The sequence below is a fragment of the Aulonocara sp. 'chitande type north' Nkhata Bay genome, linkage group LG6, assembly GCF_057382095.1.
Source record: "Aulonocara sp. 'chitande type north' Nkhata Bay isolate Kocher_YH1m ecotype deep benthic linkage group LG6, A_spYH_male_GT1.1, whole genome shotgun sequence".
Classification (NCBI taxonomy): Eukaryota; Metazoa; Chordata; class Actinopteri; order Cichliformes; family Cichlidae; genus Aulonocara; species Aulonocara sp. 'chitande type north' Nkhata Bay.
The window spans coordinates 9,345,141-9,370,418 of NC_141349.1; the positions used below are offsets into that span (position 1 = coordinate 9,345,141).

General features: G+C 40.8%; 2 protein-coding genes across 4 annotated transcripts in view; one reads left to right on the top strand and one right to left on the bottom strand.

Moving 5' to 3' along the window:
* LOC147327215 (voltage-dependent T-type calcium channel subunit alpha-1I-like) overlaps window positions 1-25,278 on the bottom strand; it is a 179,534-nt gene that overhangs the window by 133,254 nt on the left and 21,002 nt on the right. For all 3 annotated transcript variants that reach the window (XM_086294862.1, XM_086294861.1, XM_086294863.1), the window contains exon 3: window positions 13,067-13,164. In XM_086294862.1, the coding sequence (XP_086150988.1) occupies window positions 13,067-13,164 (98 nt within the window). The remainder of the gene's footprint in view (window positions 1-13,066; window positions 13,165-25,278) is intronic.
* On the top strand, window positions 18,661-21,599 carry LOC147327217 (uncharacterized). The gene is made up of 4 exons (XM_086297483.1): window positions 18,661-18,876; window positions 19,681-19,875; window positions 19,964-20,040; window positions 20,297-21,599. The coding sequence occupies exons 1-4, from the start codon at window positions 18,847-18,849 to the stop codon at window positions 20,934-20,936; spliced, it is 942 nt and encodes a 313-aa protein (XP_086153609.1). The 5' UTR covers window positions 18,661-18,846; the 3' UTR covers window positions 20,937-21,599.

Below are 25,278 nucleotides of genomic sequence, written 5' to 3' on the forward strand. Positions count from 1 at the left end.
TATATATATATATATATATATATATATATATATATATATATATATAAAAACACCCAGCACGCCCCTGCGGGCGGTTTATCCTTCAAGCTCGGGTCCTCTACCAGAGGCCTGGGAGCTTGAGGGTCCTGCGCAGTATCTTAGCTGTTCCCAGGACTGCGCTCTTCTGGACAGAGATCTCCGATGTTGTTCCCGGGATCTGCTGGAGCCACTCGCCTAGCTTGGGAGTCACCGCACCTAGTGCTCCGATTACCACGGGGACCACCGTTACCTTCACCCTCCACATCCTCTCGAGCTCTTCTCTGAGCCCTTGGTATTTCTCCAGCTTCTCGTGTTCCTTCTTCCTGATATTGCTGTCATTCGGAACCGCTACATCGATCACTACGGCCGTCTTCTTCTGTTTGTCTACCACCACTATGTCCGGTTGGTTAGCCACCACCATTTTGTCCGTCTGTATCTGGAAGTCCCACAGGATCTTAGCTCGGTCATTCTCCACCACCCTTGGGGGCATCTCCCATTTTGACCTCGGGACTTCCAGGTTATACTCAGCACAGATGTTCCTGTACACTATGCCGGCCACTTGGTTATGGCGTTCCATGTATGCCTTGCCTGCTAGCATCTTGCACCCTGCTGTTATGTGCTAGATTGTCTCTGGGGCATCTTTACACAGCCTGCACCTGGGGTCTTGCCTGGTGTGATAGACCCCAGCCTCTATGGATCTTGTGCTCAGAGCTTGTTCTTGTGCTGCCATGATTAGTAATATATATATATATTAGGGGTGCAACGATACACAAAATTCACGGTTCGGTTCGGTTCGATACTTTGGTGTCACGGTTCGATATTTTTTCGATACAAAAAAAATGTTCATGCATTTTTAATTTGTCATTTATTAGAATTATAAATATATATTTTAACTCAAAAGTACAGTTTTTAAATTTAACCCTAACCCTTGTGCGCGTTTTTTATTTTGACAGCGAATGCGCACCTGCGGACCACTTATGTGCAGCCCTGGTTATATAGCTCGTCATATTGCAGCCACAGAAATTATTTTGTCCATGAAACCATAAAGCTGCACTTTCTTTTTGCCTTATAGTCTGATTTGTCATAACTTCTCTGTTTTGTGGTAAGCTTTTATTTGGCTGTCACTTCTTCACCCTGACCTGTCTTATTTGGCTCAGCAGAACTGAAATGCTTTTACACGCGCACTCACATAAGCTCAGCGATTCTCTGCGCGATCAACCTCTCACATGTTTAAGCTGCGGGAGATTTCACTTGTCATGTTTGCATAGTAAGCTAACGATTAATAAGACCATGTCAGAGGAATTGGTGCACAAATTATCATCACTCACCAATCAGTGCTGTCACTCTCTATACACAGTTCGCACGATTGCAAAGTGAAAGCAAAAAAACAAGCGCAAATTCAAACGCGACTTCAATATGTCACATATTGACAGTGGCTCACCGATGCCAATGACATAATTACCCAGCTACATTTCTGAAAGAATGCAAAAGCATTGACATATATTTTTCCTACAATAGCCCGACGGGCAGGGAAGAGATAGATTTTGGTAGCCCGACTGAAAAAATCGCTAGCTCCGGGACATCGGGCTAGCGATATTGCAAGCCCTGTATCTGATTGAGGAATCACTCATCTTTGGAAAAGAGAGTTTATTACAGAGAAATGGCTCTTTCCAAAATAAAAGCTATACTATCCGCTTCTTCTGGGCTATATTCTCAGCAGCATAAGGAGAATCATGTGCTAACAGCTGTCTAAATGACTCAGCTAAAGTTAGTAGCATGCTTGTTGTTTTTGTCTTTGCACTAGGATGATGTCGGTGTAAATGTGCAGTCATATTCGTTGTGTTCCCACTAGTGCTTTCAGGTTAATCTCGTTGAAATGACCTTAACGCCACAACACGGCAAATCTCCGTTAACGAGCTACCGCCGATCGCCCCGTGCAGGGCTAGACGGCCAACACGTTAACGAGCTAACTGCGCTAACACACTAGTTCCCACCCATGTAATTGAGCATTGCGTGGCACATCCAACATACTGTTTTACTTTAGTCCATGACTCGCTTACCTTCAGGGTCATACGTCACATGAAAACCAAAATAATTCCAAACGCCAGATCTGGAGAGCTTAACTTCTGTCTTGCTAGCTTGCCCTGCGCTCTTCCTTCTGACGATGCTGTCTGTGTGGAGCGCTCAGTGGATCTGCGCTCAACAGTGCAGCCTAGGCGGAGTAGTCGAACACAGATTCACTGAGCGCTCCACACAGACAGCATCGTCAGAAGGAAAATTGATAAAATAAATTACAAATGTTGTATTGTTCGATACATATGCGTACCGAACCGAAAGCACTGTATCGAACGGTTCAATATCGATACGAATATCGTTGCACCCCTTATATATATATATATATATATATATATATATATATATATATATATATATATATATACATATACATATACATATACATAGGCTGAGTTTGGTTTTTTGATGTCAATAATTGATGATATGCGGGTACTGAATTCTTCAAAAATTCAAGCATTCTCCTCTCGACCAGACAACAAGGTGTCTGATAAGACGTTTCTTTTTTTAAAATAAAGTGTTTACTTTGGCCTTTGTAATTAATGACTTTAGCTACCCCTGAAAAATGCTATTTAAATGAAGTTACTATAAGTACATTCTAGCTGCAGTCAAACTAAAATCAGAGAACCTGATTTTCTTTGAGCAAATTGAAACAGACGCCCCATTTCAGATTGATTAAGTCTGTTTGAAGTTGCTAGAAGCTTTTGTTTTGTTTCCTTTACAATATTATACAATAAAAATAATCTTTTTTTATTCGGGCTACTCAAATTTATTTCGGGCTACCAAAAACTAAAGAGTGTCTGCCCGAAGGGCTACCAGGGATTTTAAAATTTTGCGAGCCCTGCTTACTATGCAAACATGACAAGTGAAATCTCCCGCAGCAAGCTTAAACATGTGAGAGGTTGATCGCGCAGAGAATCGCTGAGCTTATGTGAGTGTGTGTGTAAAAGCAGCACGATATATATTTTAGTTCTGCTGAGCCAAATAAGACAGGTCAGGGTGAAGAAGTGACAGCCAAAGAAAAGCTTACCACAAAACGGAGAAGTTATGACAAATCAGACTATGAGGCAAAAAGAAAGTGCAGCTTTATGGTTTCATGGACAAAATAATTTCTGTGGCTGCAATATGACGAGCTAAATAACCAGGGCTGCACATAAGTGGTCCGCAGGTGCGAATTCGCTGTCAAAATAAAAAACACGCACAAGGGTTAGGGTTAAATTTAAAAACTGTACTTTTGTTAATAAATTAATAAAAATTAATAAAAAAACAAAATCAGCGTTACATTTTTTTAATGCATTAAACATTTCGCGTTGATCTTAACAATTAACGCGATAATTTTGACAGCACTAATATATATATATATATATATATATATATATATATATATATATAAATATATATATATATATATATATATATATATATATATATATAAAAACACCCAGCACGCCCCTGCGGGCGGTTTATCCTTCAAGCTCGGGTCCTCTACCAGAGGCCTGGGAGCTTGAGGGTCCTGCGCAGTATCTTAGCTGTTCCCAGGACTGCGCTCTTCTGGACAGAGATCTCCGATGTTGTTCCCGGGATCTGCTGGAGCCACTCGCCTAGCTTGGGAGTCACCGCACCTAGTGCTCCGATTACCACGGGGACCACCGTTACCTTCACCCTCCACATCCTCTCGAGCTCTTCTCTGAGCCCTTGGTATTTCTCCAGCTTCTCGTGTTCCTTCTTCCTGATATTGCTGTCATTCGGAACCGCTACATCGATCACTACGGCCGTCTTCTTCTGTTTGTCTACCACCACTATGTCCGGTTGGTTAGCCACCACCATTTTGTCCGTCTGTATCTGGAAGTCCCACAGGATCTTAGCTCGGTCATTCTCCACCACCCTTGGGGGCATCTCCCATTTTGACCTCGGGACTTCCAGGTTATACTCAGCACAGATGTTCCTGTACACTATGCCGGCCACTTGGTTATGGCGTTCCATGTATGCCTTGCCTGCTAGCATCTTGCACCCTGCTGTTATGTGCTAGATTGTCTCTGGGGCATCTTTACACAGCCTGCACCTGGGGTCTTGCCTGGTGTGATAGACCCCAGCCTCTATGGATCTTGTGCTCAGAGCTTGTTCTTGTGCTGCCATGATTAGTAATATATATATATATTAGGGGTGCAACGATACACAAAATTCACGGTTCGGTTCGGTTCGATACTTTGGTGTCACGGTTCGATATTTTTTCGATACAAAAAAAATGTTCATGCATTTTTAATTTGTCATTTATTAGAATTATAAATATATATTTTAACTCAAAAGTACAGTTTTTAAATTTAACCCTAACCCTTGTGCGCGTTTTTTATTTTGACAGCGAATGCGCACCTGCGGACCACTTATGTGCAGCCCTGGTTATATAGCTCGTCATATTGCAGCCACAGAAATTATTTTGTCCATGAAACCATAAAGCTGCACTTTCTTTTTGCCTTATAGTCTGATTTGTCATAACTTCTCTGTTTTGTGGTAAGCTTTTATTTGGCTGTCACTTCTTCACCCTGACCTGTCTTATTTGGCTCAGCAGAACTGAAATGCTTTTACACGCGCACTCACATAAGCTCAGCGATTCTCTGCGCGATCAACCTCTCACATGTTTAAGCTGCGGGAGATTTCACTTGTCATGTTTGCATAGTAAGCTAACGATTAATAAGACCATGTCAGAGGAATTGGTGCACAAATTATCATCACTCACCAATCAGTGCTGTCACTCTCTATACACAGTTCGCACGATTGCAAAGTGAAAGCAAAAAAACAAGCGCAAATTCAAACGCGACTTCAATATGTCACATATTGACAGTGGCTCACCGATGCCAATGACATAATTACCCAGCTACATTTCTGAAAGAATGCAAAAGCATTGACATATATTTTTCCTACAATAGCCCGACGGGCAGGGAAGAGATAGATTTTGGTAGCCCGACTGAAAAAATCGCTAGCTCCGGGACATCGGGCTAGCGATATTGCAAGCCCTGTATCTGATTGAGGAATCACTCATCTTTGGAAAAGAGAGTTTATTACAGAGAAATGGCTCTTTCCAAAATAAAAGCTATACTATCCGCTTCTTCTGGGCTATATTCTCAGCAGCATAAGGAGAATCATGTGCTAACAGCTGTCTAAATGACTCAGCTAAAGTTAGTAGCATGCTTGTTGTTTTTGTCTTTGCACTAGGATGATGTCGGTGTAAATGTGCAGTCATATTCGTTGTGTTCCCACTAGTGCTTTCAGGTTAATCTCGTTGAAATGACCTTAACGCCACAACACGGCAAATCTCCGTTAACGAGCTACCGCCGATCGCCCCGTGCAGGGCTAGACGGCCAACACGTTAACGAGCTAACTGCGCTAACACACTAGTTCCCACCCATGTAATTGAGCATTGCGTGGCACATCCAACATACTGTTTTACTTTAGTCCATGACTCGCTTACCTTCAGGGTCATACGTCACATGAAAACCAAAATAATTCCAAACGCCAGATCTGGAGAGCTTAACTTCTGTCTTGCTAGCTTGCCCTGCGCTCTTCCTTCTGACGATGCTGTCTGTGTGGAGCGCTCAGTGGATCTGCGCTCAACAGTGCAGCCTAGGCGGAGTAGTCGAACACAGATTCACTGAGCGCTCCACACAGACAGCATCGTCAGAAGGAAAATTGATAAAATAAATTACAAATGTTGTATTGTTCGATACATATGCGTACCGAACCGAAAGCACTGTATCGAACGGTTCAATATCGATACGAATATCGTTGCACCCCTTATATATATATATATATATATATATATATATATATATATATATATATATATACATATACATATACATAGGCTGAGTTTGGTTTTTTGATGTCAATAATTGATGATATGCGGGTACTGAATTCTTCAAAAATTCAAGCATTCTCCTCTCGACCAGACAACAAGGTGTCTGATAAGACGTTTCTTTTTTTAAAATAAAGTGTTTACTTTGGCCTTTGTAATTAATGACTTTAGCTACCCCTGAAAAATGCTATTTAAATGAAGTTACTATAAGTACATTCTAGCTGCAGTCAAACTAAAATCAGAGAACCTGATTTTCTTTGAGCAAATTGAAACAGACGCCCCATTTCAGATTGATTAAGTCTGTTTGAAGTTGCTAGAAGCTTAAAACACTGCAATATCAAATCAGGCACCCTAATGTGAATATATTAACATTTAAAACAGTTAATTAAAAGGAAAAGAGGAGAATGTGTCACATGTACAACGAGACATACAAAATAACAACAATTCTAAATTAAAATAGTGGACTTGTTCTAGTCACACAAGTTTTGACTACACTGAAGGACCAGTGTTTCCTTCATAGTTTTAATGATTTGAATCAAATAGAATGTAAATGAAAAGGGAACAACATAGAATACCCTGATGGCCGTTACCCTGGCAGCTAATACGATGTCTCCCAGAGGTGTTGAGGGTAATGTAGTAAACAGGCCCAGTCCTTTAAGCTGTGACCAGTGGGAACCCGACATGGATAATTTCCATTAGCGCCATTAAGTGACTCCTCTGTTCAGTTCTCACATCGTCCTCCGAGAGTGTCCGCTTAGTTACTATGTGCCTGAAAGTGTGTGTACACAAGTGCTTAGTGGCTTTGTGTTGGTTGCACTTTTGCGACATGTACTGCCTGCACAACATATGCATTTACTGGTGTGTCTGCACTCATAAAGCCAACAATGTGGAGCGAAGAGCTTTCCAGTAAATAGTCTTTATTCAAAGCACAGAACTGCATCTTTATCATCCAACAAATAAAAAGGAGTCAAATAACTGGCTTTTGGCAGCCGATGCTGGCACTGTTACAACCTGGCCTTCTCACTCGTTGGATAGTGTTGCTGTGCTTGACAAAATAACTTGGTGCTTTAATGTTAATGTTGACAATTGTGTTGCCAATACTTGAGCATTAATAGATCTATTCAATCTACTGAAAATATGCTGTGCTTTCAACATCTAGTTGTTTTTATAAAAAAGGGAACTGAAAAACATAATAAAGAGTTAGGGAAAGGCTGAAATTATGCTGGAAGCATTTATGTGTGGTAACAAAAATATTAACTTGCTGATGTTAGTTAAAGTCTATGTGTACAAAGACCACGCACATTTGTGCCAATTAGAAGAAAACGCAAAGTTCCCCTGAGGCTGATAGAAATTCCCCTTTGAAAGTAATATGAGTTCCTCCATATTGGTTGTAGCTATGAAAAGTAGTAGATCTAACATAAGGAGCTGGGAAAGAAAAACATCTGGACTTGGTGTAGGTAACAATCAGCTAAGGTTTCGGGAGAACCCACTGTGAAATCTAGCCCCACCCTATCATGTGATTTACTGAGGTCAGATGGCCCAGGATGTGAGTGGGCGTTAAGGCGTCTGGGAAGGGATCTCAACACTGGATTATAGATGGCAAACAGTTGGTGTCGCAAACCACGTCTGTTCAAAGATGGTCGTTCACAGTGGACATAGATGGCTTCTTTCACTCTTCTTTCAAATCATCTGTCTTCTCTGTACAAAAATGTGAACACTGGTGTCCTCGAAGGAGTGACCTTTGTCTTTTAGATGAAGATGGACAGCCGGGACTTGTCCTGGTCGACGTGGCTCTTCTATGTGCCATGCGTTTATGAAGTGGCTGTTTGGTAGAGGTGTAGAGGTGATTTAGAGGTCTGAGCATTCCTTGTTACACTGTACAGCATACACTATGTTGTTAAGTTTGTGTTTGGGAGTTTTTTCTTTGGGATGAACCAGTTTTTGTCTGAAAGAAGGAAACTTAAAGAAATTCAGACACTTTTCTTTCCAGCTCCTTGGATTACAATGACCCGGGTGACTGAGAACCTTCACAGACACAGATCTATCCTTGCACATATAATCAAAAGTTAATATAAAATGTTTAGCCACAGAAAAACTAGTAATATATATTCTATCTTCTGATTTGCTGGATAGTCTGGATAGCAGCCAACTCCTAAAGTCGCCCGCTGTCCACTGACCACTTCTTGTCTTATCTAATGACAAATAGAGCTCTGAAGTCAAATGTGGATTATTAAACATTAGTTAGTTCTAAGGTCACCATTTTGACCTTAGAACTGAAGAAGCTTCTCGGATGAGAGGTGAAACATCTTCAAGCAACTTAAAGAAGTCCAGACGCTTTTCTTTGCAAGCTCCTTTGACTACGATGACCTGGATGACTGAGAACCTTCACAGACATATAATAAAAATGGAGATTTTTTCCACCTTTATAAACAGTAAAATGCAATCACATTCAAATATTTTCCCCAAAATGAAATTATTATAATTTATAAATGATTATACATTTTGACCCATCCAAACGCAGACATAAGACATGTTATTGTGCAGGTTTCAGACTGAGCTATTGGGATATTATTTACCTCCCTGTTTGCTTAATTCTACCTGCCGAAGAAATGCAGACTTTGTAGAAAACATTTTACATTATAATTTTTGAAAATGAGTGGGTTGGTAATGTTGTTTCTTCTCTTTTTCTATGTAATCACCTCCCTTTTCTCATGTTATCTTCCCCTCTCCAGGTGCCTGTCTTCCACGTCCCTTGCCTCCTTTTTATCTCTATTCTTCCAGCGACTCCCTCCATCGCTCGCACTTCCACAGCTGTATCTATCATCATAATAGCCTGCTCATCTGAGTCCCCCCACATCTCTCCTCTCATCATCCCTCTCTTCCTCTCGTCCATCTTCGACTATCCTTTATGGAGCTGGATAATCCCCTCTTCCCTCCTTCATTTATCTCTCTTGCTGCCTTTTTTGTCCTCTCCTCTCACCTGCCTGTCTTTCTTTCCTATCCTTGCTTAACCCAGATGCAGTGTTCTTATTGAAACGGTGGAGAATAAACCACAAGAAGAGCATCACTCCGATGTGAGGGGATTTATTTTTCTGACATCCTCTACATTGTATAAAGTGTCGGGTGACTTTTCTATACCGCCTCTTTTCTTTTTGTGTCCAAACTAGACATTTCACCATGAAAGAACCAATTTGCTTTTTTTTTGTTTTTATTTTATTTTGATTTTGTTTTGGAGTGACAGAGAGGAAGAAGCTCAGTGAACAGAAAAGTCCCCTCTGCTCACAGAAATGTCAGATTACAGCTGCAAACATGGTTTAGACTTCAGTGACTCATCATTGTTTGTGTTCCCTGCCAACAGAGCAAAAAACGCATTCACGGGCAAATTAAGTCCACCCTGCACAAACAGACTGCTAGCCATTAAGGGATGCAATGAAAGTTCAGAACACAAACTTTGGTAAACCAAAACTTCAAGCTTGGAACTTTATGTGTCATTTTAAGACATTTAATTTGTTGGGCGGAAGTGCAAAGTTGACAACTTTTTTGAAACAACAAGTTCTTCCACATAAAAACTGTATTTTTAGTGTCAGTGACTCATAACATCCACCATGTCTATAAATCTAAAAAACTGAGATAGAACTGACAAAGACTTTGGCTGTGGTTAATATTTTAAAAGGAAAACAAAAAGTAATGTGGATTGATGGATGGAAGAAAAAGTGACATGTATGAAGAAGCTTCATTGCATGACTGTGCACAGCCGGCGCAGACACCAACGTTGATTAAAAAGAAGAATCATTGTGTTCTGACACACGTCTGAGTCATTTCTGGTAGAATACAGTGTTCTCTGAGTTGACGTCTCTGTTGGAAGAACAACAGTGTTGTCAGCAGCTCCCAAAACTCTTAAAAATTGCCTGCTGGGACTGTGCTTTGGGTAAGGTTTGTTTAGGTCAGGAACAACTTGATTGTAGGTCGGGAAAAATGGTTTAGTTTATAATTTACAATTTTGCAAAGGTCAGGGACTTTCATTTTCAGGACTTCAATAATAACAATATAATTATAGTCAGGAAATCATCACACTTCAAATGGATTTTACACAATAGTTCATTTTGTTGTTAACACTAGTTATGGACTCACTAATACAGTTTCTCTGAAAACACAGAGAGTATTACTTGCAAAGGCCAACCAAGTGAGGTAGTTTGCCTTAGAGACCCACTCTCTAAGAGCGCATCCTGAAATTATTTTTCTTTCTAACTTTTCTTTGGTCCCTTTTTAGCAACCTCTATATTAGATTTATGGTTGTTTTGTTTTCTTATTTTTGATTTCCATTTCCTTTTCATTCTATTTGGAATAGCCTTATTCAGTCTTATTCTATAAGAAAAGTCAACATCCATCCATCCATCCATCTATGTCTCGGGACTAAAGTCAACATAAAATTTGGAAAATCTGGAAGATCCCCAAAGCAGGGTCATTAAAATTAAGCCATGACCTCAAACATCTTCTAATTCCAACATGGAGAGAAAGTTGTAACACACATAAATAACAGAGTAGTTGTGATAATGTTGTTCCTGCTGTGAAACGTTTTTAAAAGAGATCACAGAATCTGTTTTTTCTGTCAACGTTGACGCGTTAACTTTGATTAATCCGGCGTCACGATTGACGCAATTCAAATTTTTAACGCAGTGAAAACATCAGGAGTGCAGAATGGACAAACTTTGAACAAGCTACCCGACATGAATTGACAGGGACATTTCACGGATTTTGAGTCATTTTGTGCTTCAGATGGGTTAATTGCATTGGAAATTTTAATCGCGTTAATCGTGACAATGCATTAATCCACGTTAAAGCGTTAACATTGACAGCCTTAGATTTTTCACTGACATTTCTGTCATTTCATGTTTCAGTTTAACAAAGGTGGTTATTGTGCAATCCCAGGGTTTTCCAATGCTTCCAAAGACATGCAAGGACAAGACATACTTCTGCTTTTGGAGAAAGGGAGGTATAAATGATGGAAAAGAATAGACAGTACATGACAGGAGGCAAGAAGAGCGGAAGGAGCAGGAGGAAGGGGAATGACTGAGATCTGAGACGGGATCTCGCTCTACTGACTGAGGAGGAGGAAACTGACTGAACATTGTGATAAAGGAAGAGCTCAGAGCAGAAACATGACAGAGAGATCACAGAGAAAAGAAGATAAAAAGAAAATAATGGGATATTTAAGAACTCCTTTTACCTCAAGTGATATAGTAAGACAGACAAAAGGACAAAGAGAGAGGGAGAAGGATGGAGAAAGACATCAAACAACTATAGTCATAACTAAAAATGAGTGGCAATGACTTATTCATGTTCATGTATATTAGGTGACAAATATAGAAATCAACATACATTCTCTGTAACAAACCAAGATGGTTACACCTGCTTTTACTAAAGAAAAAAACCCCAAATTGCATGGTTTGTGTTGCAGATTTATGAGCAGTGGGAGGTTTAGCAATTACAAAGGAAGCAGAACAACATTAACTTCAAGCACCAGCATATCTGACTTAGAGAGTACTCATAGCTTCTGAAAATGATTGCCTGCTAGGCACAATTTAGACACAGAAGCAACCGGCAGCAAACTGATTACTCTCATCAAGAAGGACTAAGCAGCACTTTTGGAGTCAAAGTGACAAGGTTAGTAACTCAAAATACTTCAGTGATGTCTGGTGATTTCCTGACAGGTTGGGTTGCTGAGGACTTTGACTGGGAGGGGGATTAGCACAGCTGAGTGTGGATGAAATTACTTTTTAGGATTTTAAATAGCCATGCACACTTGGTGTCCTCGGGAATCTAATTCCATACAGGATGAAAGCACTTACAGGCAGATATTATTATGCTGTCCAATAGCTAAACAAAGATGAAACATGACCCCAACCTCCTTTTGGAATCGTCTCTTCTATTTCGTTGCTTTATGCAGTTGTCCAAATCTGTTTCAAAATGCACGAGGCATCTTCTCAAAGGTAGTACATCAAGGCCCGGCTGCGTAGACAACAGGTAAACGATCCAAATGGCACAGTTACATCCAAGACAATGAGGCATTTGGCTGGTTTGTGTTGTATATATGGGGCCACAGTTGCAGTTTTGTTGCTCTCATGTAGCTCATTTGCTCCAGAATGAAGAATGGTGTGGCACGTGTTCAGCGCTGCAGGATTTGGTGTGTGCGACGAACGCACCCACCCAGAAGCTGTGTTTTATTTAAACATTCAGGGAAGCTTTTTAGCTGGAAATCTACAGTGAATGATGAACGAACAATGAAGTGGAGGTCGCATGGCAAAACAAACTAATGAGTGATAACCGAAGAAAGAGTGGGTTTCAAATCAAAGTACAGTATGTGATAGCTTCCCTTAAGCTTTTATAAATATCTGTGCCACAAACCTTGGGGACCATGTACACCGACAGTGTTATATAGAGAGTTTTCCCTACCATCACCTTGTTGGTGCTCTTGTTGCCTTTTAGGGCAATTTAACTGATTTGTATGGCAAATGCCGTGACCTGTTGTGAAATACAGCCAATCCAACAAGTCTGTGCTCCAGTTGTGGTGACTCACATCCTAGTATCATTATTAGTCTTACAACCAAATAACAGGTACCTGCTTTAATGTGTTGAATATACACGGGTACAGTTTATGGATGCCTGCTAACCTTAGCGGATAACTTTACTCTCAAATCTAAATATAACCACTATGGCCAGCTGGAGTGGGATCCAACCATACATCTCCTTTTTCATGTCATGTCATGTTTTTTTGAAAGCTATTGACTGGTAAAAATTAATTGTTGCCCTAATCAATGTAGCTAATAAATAGTAAATAGCTTGTTCTCCCAAACATGTTCCCTGTTAAGGTATTTTTGGCTCAGTGACTCATGTTTAACACTTTCCAGCTACTGGGCAGCCTTCTTCACCAGGCAGCTGTCCATGGTGCTGAATAAGAGCCACAGATGGCAAAACATGAATGGATGTCATCCTACAATTTGTTTGTTTCAAGAGTGAAATGAGTAGTTGAAGAGAAGAGGTGTGAGAGCTTTTTGTGTAAAATAGTGATGGAGATGCAGCCATGGCTGCCTATCATGTGTTCACAGTCTATAGGACTCGACTTACTTGGCACCCTGTTAATTGCTTTGAGTGGCCGCAGCACCCTCACTGTTCTGATGGCCGTGAAGTTGACGTTCTGCAGGTCCAGAGAGTACTCAACCATCCTGGAAAATGGGGAAAAAAAGCATCCAAATTAAACACACACTAAAAATCCACACTACAACATTCCCAAAACAGCTGCAGTTCTACAGCTGCAAGACCAACCGAAAAAAAAAAAACAACCCAAAAAGTCTCTGATCCTCACAGAAAAGCAGTTTCATCTGAAATTCCAGCTAAAGTTGATTTAATGTTCTCCTCCTTTCAGGGCTTTTAATATTAAAAAAGCCTAAACAGAAGATTGTTCACATCCTCGCACAGCTAGACACCTGCTGTGCGGAGCCTAATATGAATTAATGAGCTGGAACATGTGTATCTAATAATGGAAGACATTTAAAGAAAGAACGGGGTCAGTGGAATACTGTAACATTATCTTAACTGTGTTGGAAATTACAAAACAGACATTCATTAGTTTGCAGACGAACATTAATAATAATAATGAATGTAGGAGTCTTTATACATTTTTTTAAACATGGAGAGGTTGCAGAGTCCTGCTCCAGCAGTAAAAAACAGACTTTTTTGTGTTTTTTTGACTGAGATGGAGAAAGATGTTAGGCCACGGCTGAAAACCTTCAGCATCCCTGGAAACTGGTTACACCTTTTAGCACACATAGCGAATGCATCAAAGTGCATACCGGTTGGTTGGCAGGTGTACACAAGCATGAAGTGCGCAAGATTAAACGTGCAACCACCAGAGATGAAAGCGGAGGCTGGCGAGGGAGCAAAGACTGGAGGTGGAGGGAGTAAACAGGCTTGAAGTTAAACTAGGTATGGCATAAAAGAGACAGAGAAAGGTGAAGAAAAGATCGAGAATTTTGCTATTTCACCTGGTCCTAACAAATTCATCACTTGGAAAATATATTTTTGCCTGAGGAATGGAGTGTGTGGGGGTGGGGGGCAGAGGACGGAAAGCAAGAGAAACAGCCAGAGATGGCAGGGGTGAAAAAAACGTGAGAAAGTGACGGATAGGTCAGAAACCAATGTGAGGAAAGCACCAAGGGTTGATTAAGTGCATTATAATGAAGGCAATAAAGCAAGATTGAGAGAGGAAGAAAGAGAGAGCCTGAGGGTTTTATCAAGTGTTTGAGATAATTACAACGCTGGGAACAGAGAGGCAGGGAGAAGAGAGCAATATGCATACACCTGACTGAACAGAAGGAAGCTGCTCTTTGGCTGAGAAAGGGTGGGGGTGGGGGGGTGGACTCTTATCAAGACGCAGGAGAGCGTGGTAAAAGAAACTAAGGCAAGTTTCAGGTATTTGACACAAATATTCTGCTCCTGCTAAGATATTCAAGCTCCGTGATAACATGCTCGTTTCAAGGATAAGCCAGAGAGCCTAGCAGGTGCTTTCTCAAGTGATTAAAGAGCCAGATTACATTTTTCACTTTCGACCTCTCGACCTGCACACCTGGAGGAGAGCCTTTAACGCACGACTGTGCAATAACCGGAAAACTGACGGTAGTGCAGGAATGTAGTGATGCTCCAGAGGGAGTGTCCCAGTTTGAAATGTTTGCGAGGTCTTAAAGTTGGAAAATTCAAACAAGTTTCAAACTGTAATGATCTAACCTGGATGTCAAAGTCCTGCCGGGATTAGAGAACTGTAAGCGCTGCTGACTTCTATCAAATGTCGAGCTGGGGAAAATTATCATCATAAAGCCTGGAATGCTTGACCAGGTCAGAGCTTTCAAATTGACAAACTCAGCCCACAGTAGGTCAAAGGTGAACCTAGTGAGCAAAACAGTTTGTTTTATTCTTTGCGGTCCAGCGACAAAACTTGTCTCCGGTGTCCAAACCTCTGCCCACGCTTGATTGCATCCGTTAGGTACGAATCTAACCCGGTGAGCCGTGAAATATGAATCTCTCTTGTTGCTATTATATTACCATAACCTTGGCGGGTGACAGGTGGCAGCGGAGGACTGCTTCAGCTCCCTGCACAAATCAGGCAAAAATACTCTAGTAGAACACGCTGACCATGAAAATAACGGTCAGAGTTCACAAACTACTCAGAGACAAGCGCATCTATGTGGGACCACAGGCTGGTGATCCAATTTGTCAGGGGACTTTTCCGTGGGGGGAGTGGAGCAGAATAAACACTTGATCAAATCTTTATTTCAAAATATAACGCTAACAAACATAAAAAGAAACAAATCAGTGAAAGCCATCATATCCACACGGGGAAAAAATGCTGACCATTTCATATACACGTACAGGTGTAATTATTTAACTACACCTCTTCAGAGGTATTGCTTTTTAAAATATGTCATTATATACAAGTATCAGTTTTTAACACCCTGCTTTACATGTTATAAATGATTTATGTTGTGCATTTTTTCAGACCCTCACCCCACAGATTTCTAAGCACATACTCCTTGTTGTTGTCATTTAAATCTTACCAGATCCATAAATTTCAATGTTTTTCAGCTTGGAAATAAAGAGTCTATGTGCTCCAGATGTCCAACCTTATTAACTACCTTATCTTTTTGTAATGTGTATAGTGGCTGTAGTTTGCTTTTGTGTTGCCCCATATGGCAAAACCGCAATCTTTTCCTAACCCCATCCAATTACTCCAAAAAATAAATACATGAAAAACAAAAGTTAACAGAGATTTCAAGGAAAAGCAAAAACTGAGTCTACTCCTCCTCAACAAAATACCCAAACAAAAACTGCCAAACTCATGTGCATTCGTTAAAAGTCTGGTGGATATATTCTGTTGCTGTTTATGAGAAAACAAAAAACCCTCTCACTTCTAGTAAGCATGGACGAAGGAACTACCCACTGGGAGGAGGTGGAGGCCACCTACCTGTGATCTGCATGGGACTGATAACAGCCATTCAGTGGGGGGATAAGGTCTGAACTGGGGGTTTTTGTTTTCTTTCAAGAAAATGATCAAAAATAATCGTCTGCACACTGTGGGCACATCCTAGCCTGCTGTTGTTGTTGTTGTGTGAGTGTATGATAAGATGTACTCTAACAGTATGGCTAGCACCGAGTGGGAAAGAAGGGACAAAATGAACTGGACTTAGTGTTTCGTGTTGCTATTTTAATCACTGTGCTCCAGCGTGTTGATAAGGCATGAGTCTCAGTGTGTACATTGTGTGGGGTGTAGGGATGGGTACCGGTATCCGGTGCCATCATGGCACCGGTTCTGACATAAACGGTAGTAACCAGACCGAAAAGCGGCGCACATTTCGGTGCTTTATTTCAGTGCTGTTTTTCCCTGAGATGTCGTACACTTTGGATTCTAGCCAATCATTTTACCTTTCCGAGGATAGTAGGCGGGTCCAGGTACGTACGTTCTTTTAGAGCAGAGCTACAGATTAAAAACGCCCAAGGTGAAGCGGTCAAACTCTGTACTTCACAGCAAAAGATGCAAACTCAGCAGCCTGCAACAAGTGCTTTAAGATGATACTGTGCAAAGGAGGTAATTCCTCGAATCTGATGAAACACCTGGCAACACATAGCGTTTTTTTAAAAGCCGAGAAATGCATCGTATTTGATAGCTTGCTGCGAGACCTCACACCAAGCACATCTACTGCGGGTGGGTTGCCGGTTATCAGTTAGCAACATCCCCCAAAAACCCGAAGAGGAGAGTCCTGGCCCCTAGCCCCGCCAGTGTAGCAGAAATGATGACGGATGATGATGGCAGCAGCAGCCGTTCTTTTCTGCGTGAGTAGCTTAATGTTGTTCGTGTGTAATTTACGTTGAGTAGGCTAACCACGTTATTACATTAATGCATGTAAGGTGAACTAGCAAACACCGTTGTAGTTCCATGCAGCTGTCTTCTTGTTTGATGGCAGATACTCCCTTCACCCTGGCCAAAAAGGCTAAAATGGCCAAAGAAAAAGTGGAAAACAGCTAAGGTTGATAAGCTGATATCAGATAAAACCTAAACGATACCCAACCCTAGTGGGGTGTGGGGGACATAATAGTGATCTGTCATTTTCCAGCAATTTTTTGCAGCAATTTCTGATAAGGCACACACATGTGGTTACACAAGAGAGAGAGATACAGGCAAACAATCGTACGTGTGCAACGAATGATACCCAGAGACAACAGACAATAGAAATTCACACACAGACACACACGTAAACATTATGCCTGTATACCCTAAGTTTTTCAACACTGAGCATTTGTATAGTCAGTCTGACACCCAAATAAAATCACACACACACACAGTCACACACTAAGTAGAGAAAATGCCCGGGGCAGACTCTTGGCTCTCGTAAAGCTGTGTTAAGTCATCAGACTGGGCCACACACTTCATTTGCACAATGAAACACACTCACGCATGCACACTCCTGAAGTATGTAGTTACATAAGCTGTGAATCCACATGCACTCTTACTCGTAGCACACACACACACACACACACACACACACACACACACACAGGCACACACTGGCTGTCACTCTCTGACACACAAAACCTTTGCATACACTCACACAAGTCAAACTAAATTTAGTGTCTGTCTGTGTTTGAGTTAGGACCGCTCGCCAACCAAATAGCTTCATGAATATTTCAGTGGAGTAACTAGATTACTTTTGTTCCAAAGTGGCCTTGGATGGGGGAATGTGGATTTTTTTTAACTGAATCTTAAACATATTTCTTATTCCATTTTTCTGTGTTTTTTTGGTGTCTCTCTTCTCTTCAGAAACTTGCTCTGTCTCTGCTGTTTAAGTTAGCATTGGGGAATACTCTCTCAGGAGGCATCAGAGTGGAACAGTGGGAGTGATTTTCTTCAGGCTTTCCCTCTCGGTTGGAGGGGAAGTGTGAATATTGGAGATAATTTAAGAAGCACACGTTAGAACGCTACACAGCAATCAAGGATGATTTTAGGGTAATTTTGTGGTGTTAAGTAACAAGTCTTTAAAAACAGGACTGACCGTAACAACAGTACAGAGTTCATTCATCATGTTACAGAGTCCCAAGATATGAAACCTAAAAGGGTCAGGGTTTCTCCACTCAATACTTCTGTATATTGTCATCTACTATATTTAATTGCATAGTATTTGGATTTTAACAGCTTAGTTTTGTGTTTCACGTCAAATAAGACAAGTTGTACACTTGGGTGTTCTGACAGGACAAGTAAGCCAACACATGCTTGCTAAGTGAAATTTAAGCATTCTGTTCTTTGAGAGCATTTTGTCAAGCATTGCTTGTCTGTATGCATCTTGTAAGTGCCAATCTTTTGGGTTAGCTATTGTGTCTCAAAGCTAACTCACATGAATTGAATCCGATGAGCCAAGGTGTGAAAAAAGCTCTTAAGACTGACTGAATTCTGTATGAGTTGCTGCATTTTGTCAAAGTCTGCAATATATCGTGTACATGCAGGTAACCCTGCACGAGTCACATGTAGTATAGCAACTATGTTTCAGAGCTGTTTCCTTCATGGACATATATTACAGCACACCAGCATCAACAGCTGTTCAGCAACAGTTCTTTTTCCCCGCGTTACACTCATAAGAAACATGTATAAGCAGAACTCTATAATTAACTATAATGGACTACTTGCACTAACACTTCCGCGTTCTATGTAGTCCTGCCCCAGTGCTTCCGGTGCGGTTAAACCATGGCGACGTTCTACACTCGCTGCCTACAAGAGCTCCCAAAATTGAACATCACCGATGTTCATCGGATTTGCAGAGTGACGACTACCCCCGCCAGCAAATTAGATAAAGGATTTAAGTTATATGCTGCATCATATATACACAACTACGAAGGTAAGAAAACGTAAATTAACCGACAAAGAAACGCTAGCTAACGTCAAATGCAAACACTACGTTACTCCGCTATGTCCTTCATTTAATGTCAGTTCTCTACATTACATGTTTTCTTAAACGGTGTTTTATGTCGTCCTAAACTATAGTTGAGGTTTTCTTAACTAATGTCACTTTTTTAGTTAGACACTGTTATAATGGCGTTAGGTAGTTGGCTAACTATGGAGGTAGTTAACTACCTAATGCTACTCTTGCTAAGTGTAAAATATATATGTTTAAGACATGCTGAAATGAGTAATACAGAAATAATGCTAATGGTACTTGTATCTTTATTCAGTGTCCAATAAAGACAGGTTGTCACGGGAGGTCGGTGTGAGAGCCCTGTGCTACAGGTCGATGAGGAAGAGTGAGGCACCACACAGACTAAGTGTAGGCAGGAAGCTGTGTAAAGTTGTTAATCCCCGTTCAGTGGGGTTCAGTTCATTTAAGCATTAGTTAAGTTCATTCCTAAAGGCCCATCAACTTGAATGTTTTCCTTGTCTCCCTGCTTTATCACTCCTAATTTGACTAGTCAGATAGTTAAATCAACGTGTGTTTGGGTGATCAGAAACATTTGACAACAAGTTAATACTGCAAATATACACAATCTAAGTTATTACAGTTATCAAGCATGGTTAAGTTGTTTTAATAAGGAGAGAAGGAAACACTAAGCATTCAGGAGGGTGCGTAACCATAACACTGAACTATGTTCCTGTTCGGCTCTTCCATGAAGATGTTACATTTTTAATTTTCGTTCTTTCTTCTTAGATTAAGCTTCTGGATTCATCGCCGGTGATACTGACACATAGCCAGTGCTCCTGTGTGGCAGGCGCTGTTATGTGCAATCACACAGTGGCACTGCTCTTCCAAACAGCACACTACTCACAACTCAGAGTGCCGGTTGTCCCCCATGTGCATAGCTGCACGGAATCTGAACAGCAATGGCACAAGCCACGGACAGTGGTAATTTAAATGAGGTTAAAGTTTTTGAATTAGTCCATGTTTACATATGAACAGCAACACCATCCATAGTAAATGTGTCTTCTGTTAGGGTGTGAAGCCAGGACCCATCAACTCCATGATCTTCACTAAGCCGGTACCAAATAGGATGGCCCAGACTGGAGTACGGTAATTAGATTTGTAAAATTTGGTTTCACGTGTTACAAATGTATGTTGCTATTTTTTTCATACATACATGTGTCAGAATAGGTATTAATTTACATACAACATTACACTTTCTGAAGACGGCTAACTCAGTCATGTACATATACATCCCAGTCTCTAACTTATGCACCACTGTTTTACACCTTTTAGTTTTTAGTTTAGTTGTTGTTCAGTATAACAACCTTCTTCCTTACATTATTGTCATTGATGTTTTCTTTAGGAGTGGCTTCTACAGAGGCATGGTGGGTCCGTTACCAGATCCCTGCTTGTTCAGAATAACGGAGGCATATGCAAAATTTAATATTGAGGACAGGCCACTTGTGACCACAATGAACATGAGACCTGATAAGCCCCTTGTGGAAAGTGCCTTTGGGCTGGTGCAGGAGGGCAGTGTTCTGTCATATCAGCAGCCGGTTTTGACAACCCGGTACATCACACTACACCGCGATGCACCACCAACACCGCACTTGCCTCTGGAGGGGTATGACATCTTGCCATCAGATTGTGTGTTTGTGTGCTCAGAAGAAGAGCTTCTGCATCTGAAAAGCTTGTCTGTAACTCTGGAAATGGCTCACAAAATAGAGGAAGCTACACATGAGCAAAGCTCTTCGTCTGAGTGGCATCAGCTCCGCAGGCCCAGAGTGACTGCCTCTAGGTTTCGGGAGGTGTGTCACGTCAGAGGCCAGAGCTCGGCCGAGTCACTAGCAGAGCGTATATTGAAGGGAACAAGGCAGACAGCAGACATGAGGAGAGGAACTGAGATGGAGCCTGCAATAGCAGCAGAGTATAGTAGGCTAATGAATGTTAACTACTCACCCTGTGGTCTGGTCATTCACCCCATTGCTTGCTGCATCTCCTGATGGTGTTGTTTTTGACCCCAATGAATACCCCCAGTTTGGCTTCGTCGAATTCAAATGTCCCAATGTACAAAACTTTATTGACTGCAAATATGTGCAGATGGAATGTGGTACCCCTAAACTAAAAAAGAGCCACGCATATTACTGGCAAGTGCAAGGACAACTGCTCATCAGTGGGATGCAGTGGTGTGACTTTGTTGTGTGGGCACAAGAGGACTACCTAGTGCAAAGAATATACATGGATATAGATGTGCACAATGCAATCAGAGAAAAGGCAGACTATTTCTTTTTTTACATATATATGCCAAGATACCTGTGTTTGAAAAAATGAACAGTGAAAACATAGCAAAAAGAAAAACAGATCCTTCAGGCTGGCTGGAACAAAATAACTGATGTTTTATTTTCAATATATTTCATGAATTCTTTTGTTGTTACATGTTACCTTTATGTGACATCAATAAACTGTTATTTAAGCAATGGCATCAATTTAATTTTTAAAAACACACATTAAAACGTTGAATTTGTGCAGAACTTATTTACATGGTAAGTATTTAAAACTCCATGCCTAGCATACTGATATACATTTAGACAATAACACAACTGAACTGTAGAAAATGACAAATGGTATTTTTGATGTTCCAAAAGCTCAATGTCACTTATGATTTTAAAACGATTTAGTGATTTACGTTATAATTTTGATAAACAGTTTTGTTGAATCTGAATAGTAATATAGTAATATAATTAAACAGTATTATTAACATTAAACATTTGCAATGAATTTGAATTATCAATAACTGAAACTCAACTATCAGCACTCAAGTACCAGTTCTGTAATCAAGTATTGTCAGCTGAGAAGGAAGAAATGCAACTGTAGTGGCCTCAGCTGCAGGTCATTTTCCATAAGTTACTGGCACTGGTGTCTTGGGAAAAATCCATCTTGTCTCACTTAACCCATTTTTTAACTAATGCTGTGTTCTGGTAATTTGACAGCATACATGCCACTGCAAACAGTTGGTTGATATTATAAACATGTGACATGGTAATGATGCTATCAAAAAGTTTGTTCTGTTTGATCCTCCTAATGACTCGCTCCACATGTACCCTGAGTCTGGCTATGGCCTGCGTCTCCTTAACCTGGTATGCTGGCATCTGCTTCTGCTTAGATAGAAAAGGTGGGCAGTACACTTTGCATTTACAACAATCAGTGATTAGGAAGCCCTTATCTACCATCACTGCCATGTCTTCAGTCAACTTCTCAGCAATGCCTGATTGTTTGAATAGTTCCTTGTCACTAACCGAACCAGCATACAGATTAGAGATGAAAAGTAAATATCTATTTTGTTTTCATTAAGACTGGAAAAACTTTCGAAATTTAACTGATGGTGACCTTGGTATATTTTAGCTTGAATAGAACGTTCGTTAGCTTGAATAGAACTTAGGTGTACCTGGTATAGAATCGGATGTCAGTGTCGGAGCCAGCAAAACGCTGTAACCCAAATTCTCGCTGGACACGTAACTCCTGTATTTCCTTCCTCAGAGTCTCCACGTCTTTGGACAGGTCTTCTGCAGCTGATGCAGATATGTCCAATGCAGACGGCTCAGGGACTGAGCAGTAGTCATGATCTCTTGTAAGACTTTGCTCTTCTTGATCGTCAGGAGGAACTAGTTCAGGGCGTCGCTCCGTTCTCTCCCAAACACTACGCCGCGGTGGTTCAACTTTATAGCCATTCCACTCAAAAAGTGTTGGTACAGCACCTTTAATAAGCCTCCTTCGACCATCGAGGGTTGTTGGCTCTATGAGTTGATCACTGGCAAAGTGTCTGCAGCAGACCCTGGTGTGAGAGGTGATCGTGAAATGATCCCGGTGTATGTTTACCGGCCATTGTCTTCTCAAGTCGGAATGGGTCGGAAAGGCATGAAAACTTAGTATGCCATTAAATTTGGCTGAAGCTGAACAAAGTGGGACACAGCAATGCTCGGAGTATTTCTTCTCCTGTTTTTGAAAATGTTCTGTTTTAAATACTTTCCTTTTTATACTCATTCTGAAGCGACATTAGCATAGCTACCGATAGATAAGCAAACGTACCGGAAACGCACAAGCGGTACTATTTGGAAACGGAAATACGTCACATGCCCTAGTGCAAGTAGTCTATTGGTGATTCAGGCAGTAGATAGCCTTGGACAGCAACAACGCAGCTCAACAGAAATTGTACATTTTAAGCCATTTCACTGAATGTACAATGGTCTAATAGGCAAGGATAAACTAATATGGCAATTACCGGAACATGCTAAATGTCTCATTTTATGCCAACAGTCCAGGCCAAACTCCTTTTGGGTAAGATGGCATCAATTATTAAAATGAGATTAATGGATGCAGTAGATTTTCAGTCCCAGAAGTGGTTTGCAAGTCAAAAAAGATAGAGGAGCGCACAGACGTGAGCACAAAACAGACACGGCCATTTACAAATGCTGTAATTTACTCCACTCTCTTTACCTTTTCCCTCCTGCCCTTTACTTTGATCCTTTCTGCTAACAATCCACCTTGTGAAGTCTCTCCTCAGTCTCTTCCTCTTGTGTCACTTAGTTTGTCTCTCCACTCCTCTTTGTTTGCTCTTCATCAGTTTTGTTCCATCGTCAGTGTGTGTGTATGTGCACTTTCTCGGTGCGCACGTTATTTTCCTTTCTCACATTCCCACAGTGTGCCATGTGGCGTCAGAGCTCTAATAAGCTACTGTTACATCTCAAGCAGAGTACAGATGCTCACACACATGTCCGTATGTGTGTGTTATATGCTCAGACATGTGAATATCTTGTCAAAGATAAAAGCCAGCTGTCTGCTGAAGCTTTTTGCGGACACATTACCCATTTCTCACTGGTTTTTCCTTGTTTCTTCCAGTTAGACGTCTCACACGTTACATTTCGGGCAAAAACACTTAGTTGGCAAATCTAAAATTAGAAGCTAATGTCTTCGTTTAGCACAAGTTAGCATGTGTTGACTCAACCAAGTTTAACACCCTCATACACTTCAGGATACAGTTAGCTTTACATATGTTTTTGGACCATTTGTACTTCTTTTGTAGAGTTGCCTGTTAAATCGGTAGATGTTAAATTGGGCAAACAAGGTGCGACTAAAGTGTCAACCGTCAGCTTTAGTTCAACAAAAGTGTTGCATTTAGTGAGGCCTGTTCACTCACTAAATCTGGCATTAAGTGGTGGACTTGCATTTTATATTACTTTTGCAAAGCAAATGAAACCATAACAAATGCATAAAATGGATTTGTGCAAAAAAAAAAACAAAAAAACAACAACAACTTCACAACATGTAGTCAAGTCAAGAAAAGTCCTGAGTAGGTGATGTATCACTGTCAAGTCCTTCAATTAATAAGCACCATCAAGAATTTAAATATAGAGGGTTTAGGCAGGTAGGCAGGAGGTTCATATTAGAGTTTGTCAGAAAACACCTAGAGCCAAAAACTGTCCAAAGACTTTCAAAAAGAGTCTTTAAAAGGAATGGATCATGATCTGAAGCATAAAAGACAGCAGGGTGAAGGCAATGATATGGCATGGTCATGTACACTGACAAAAAGGGATTGGTCAACTCTTGGATTTACGTAAGAATCTTGCGTGTATTTAACATAAGTGCCCCATGCTTTAAAGTTAAGTGTAACTATATAATGTAGAAACTACATGATATGCAGAGAGGCTAGATTAAATTGTTCATATCATGTTCGAGTGAAGTAAGTCAATAACTTTCTGCGACACTGCACGGGATTTCAGTCTCACGTGCTTTGGATCGTGGTTTCAGGAAGGCATCCATCTCAGTCAAGTCGAGCAGCCACCTCTACTTTGTTTGGTATACAGAAAAAAGTAAATTGGGTGGTTGTTACATTAAAAAAGTCTAACTTGTAATTTAAACACAATAATTTCATGTTTCTATGAACGTAGTTAAATCATGAAGAATCTGTACGAAATTCAACAACTTAATTTGTTCTTGTTGAGATGACCTGATACAATCTAATAAGAGTGGTTAGTTGCTGAACTCATGAAATTCACAAGATCACACGAGATTTCAAACTGCAGGAAAATCACTGGAGTTATAAGAGGCAGACAACTACCTTGAAATCATAGCTTTCCTACTTTTGTTAAGTCTGGATTGGTGGTGTGGTGGTTAGTGCTGTTGCTTCACAGTAAGAAGATTCTGAGTTCAAATCCACTGTCTGGCTAGTTTGCACTTGGTTCTCTCTGGGCGTTCTGCTTTCTTCCCACAGTTAAAAGTCATGCAGTTGTTACAGTTAGGGTTAATTGGTGATTCTAAATTACCTGTCAATGTAAGTGCAAATGGTTG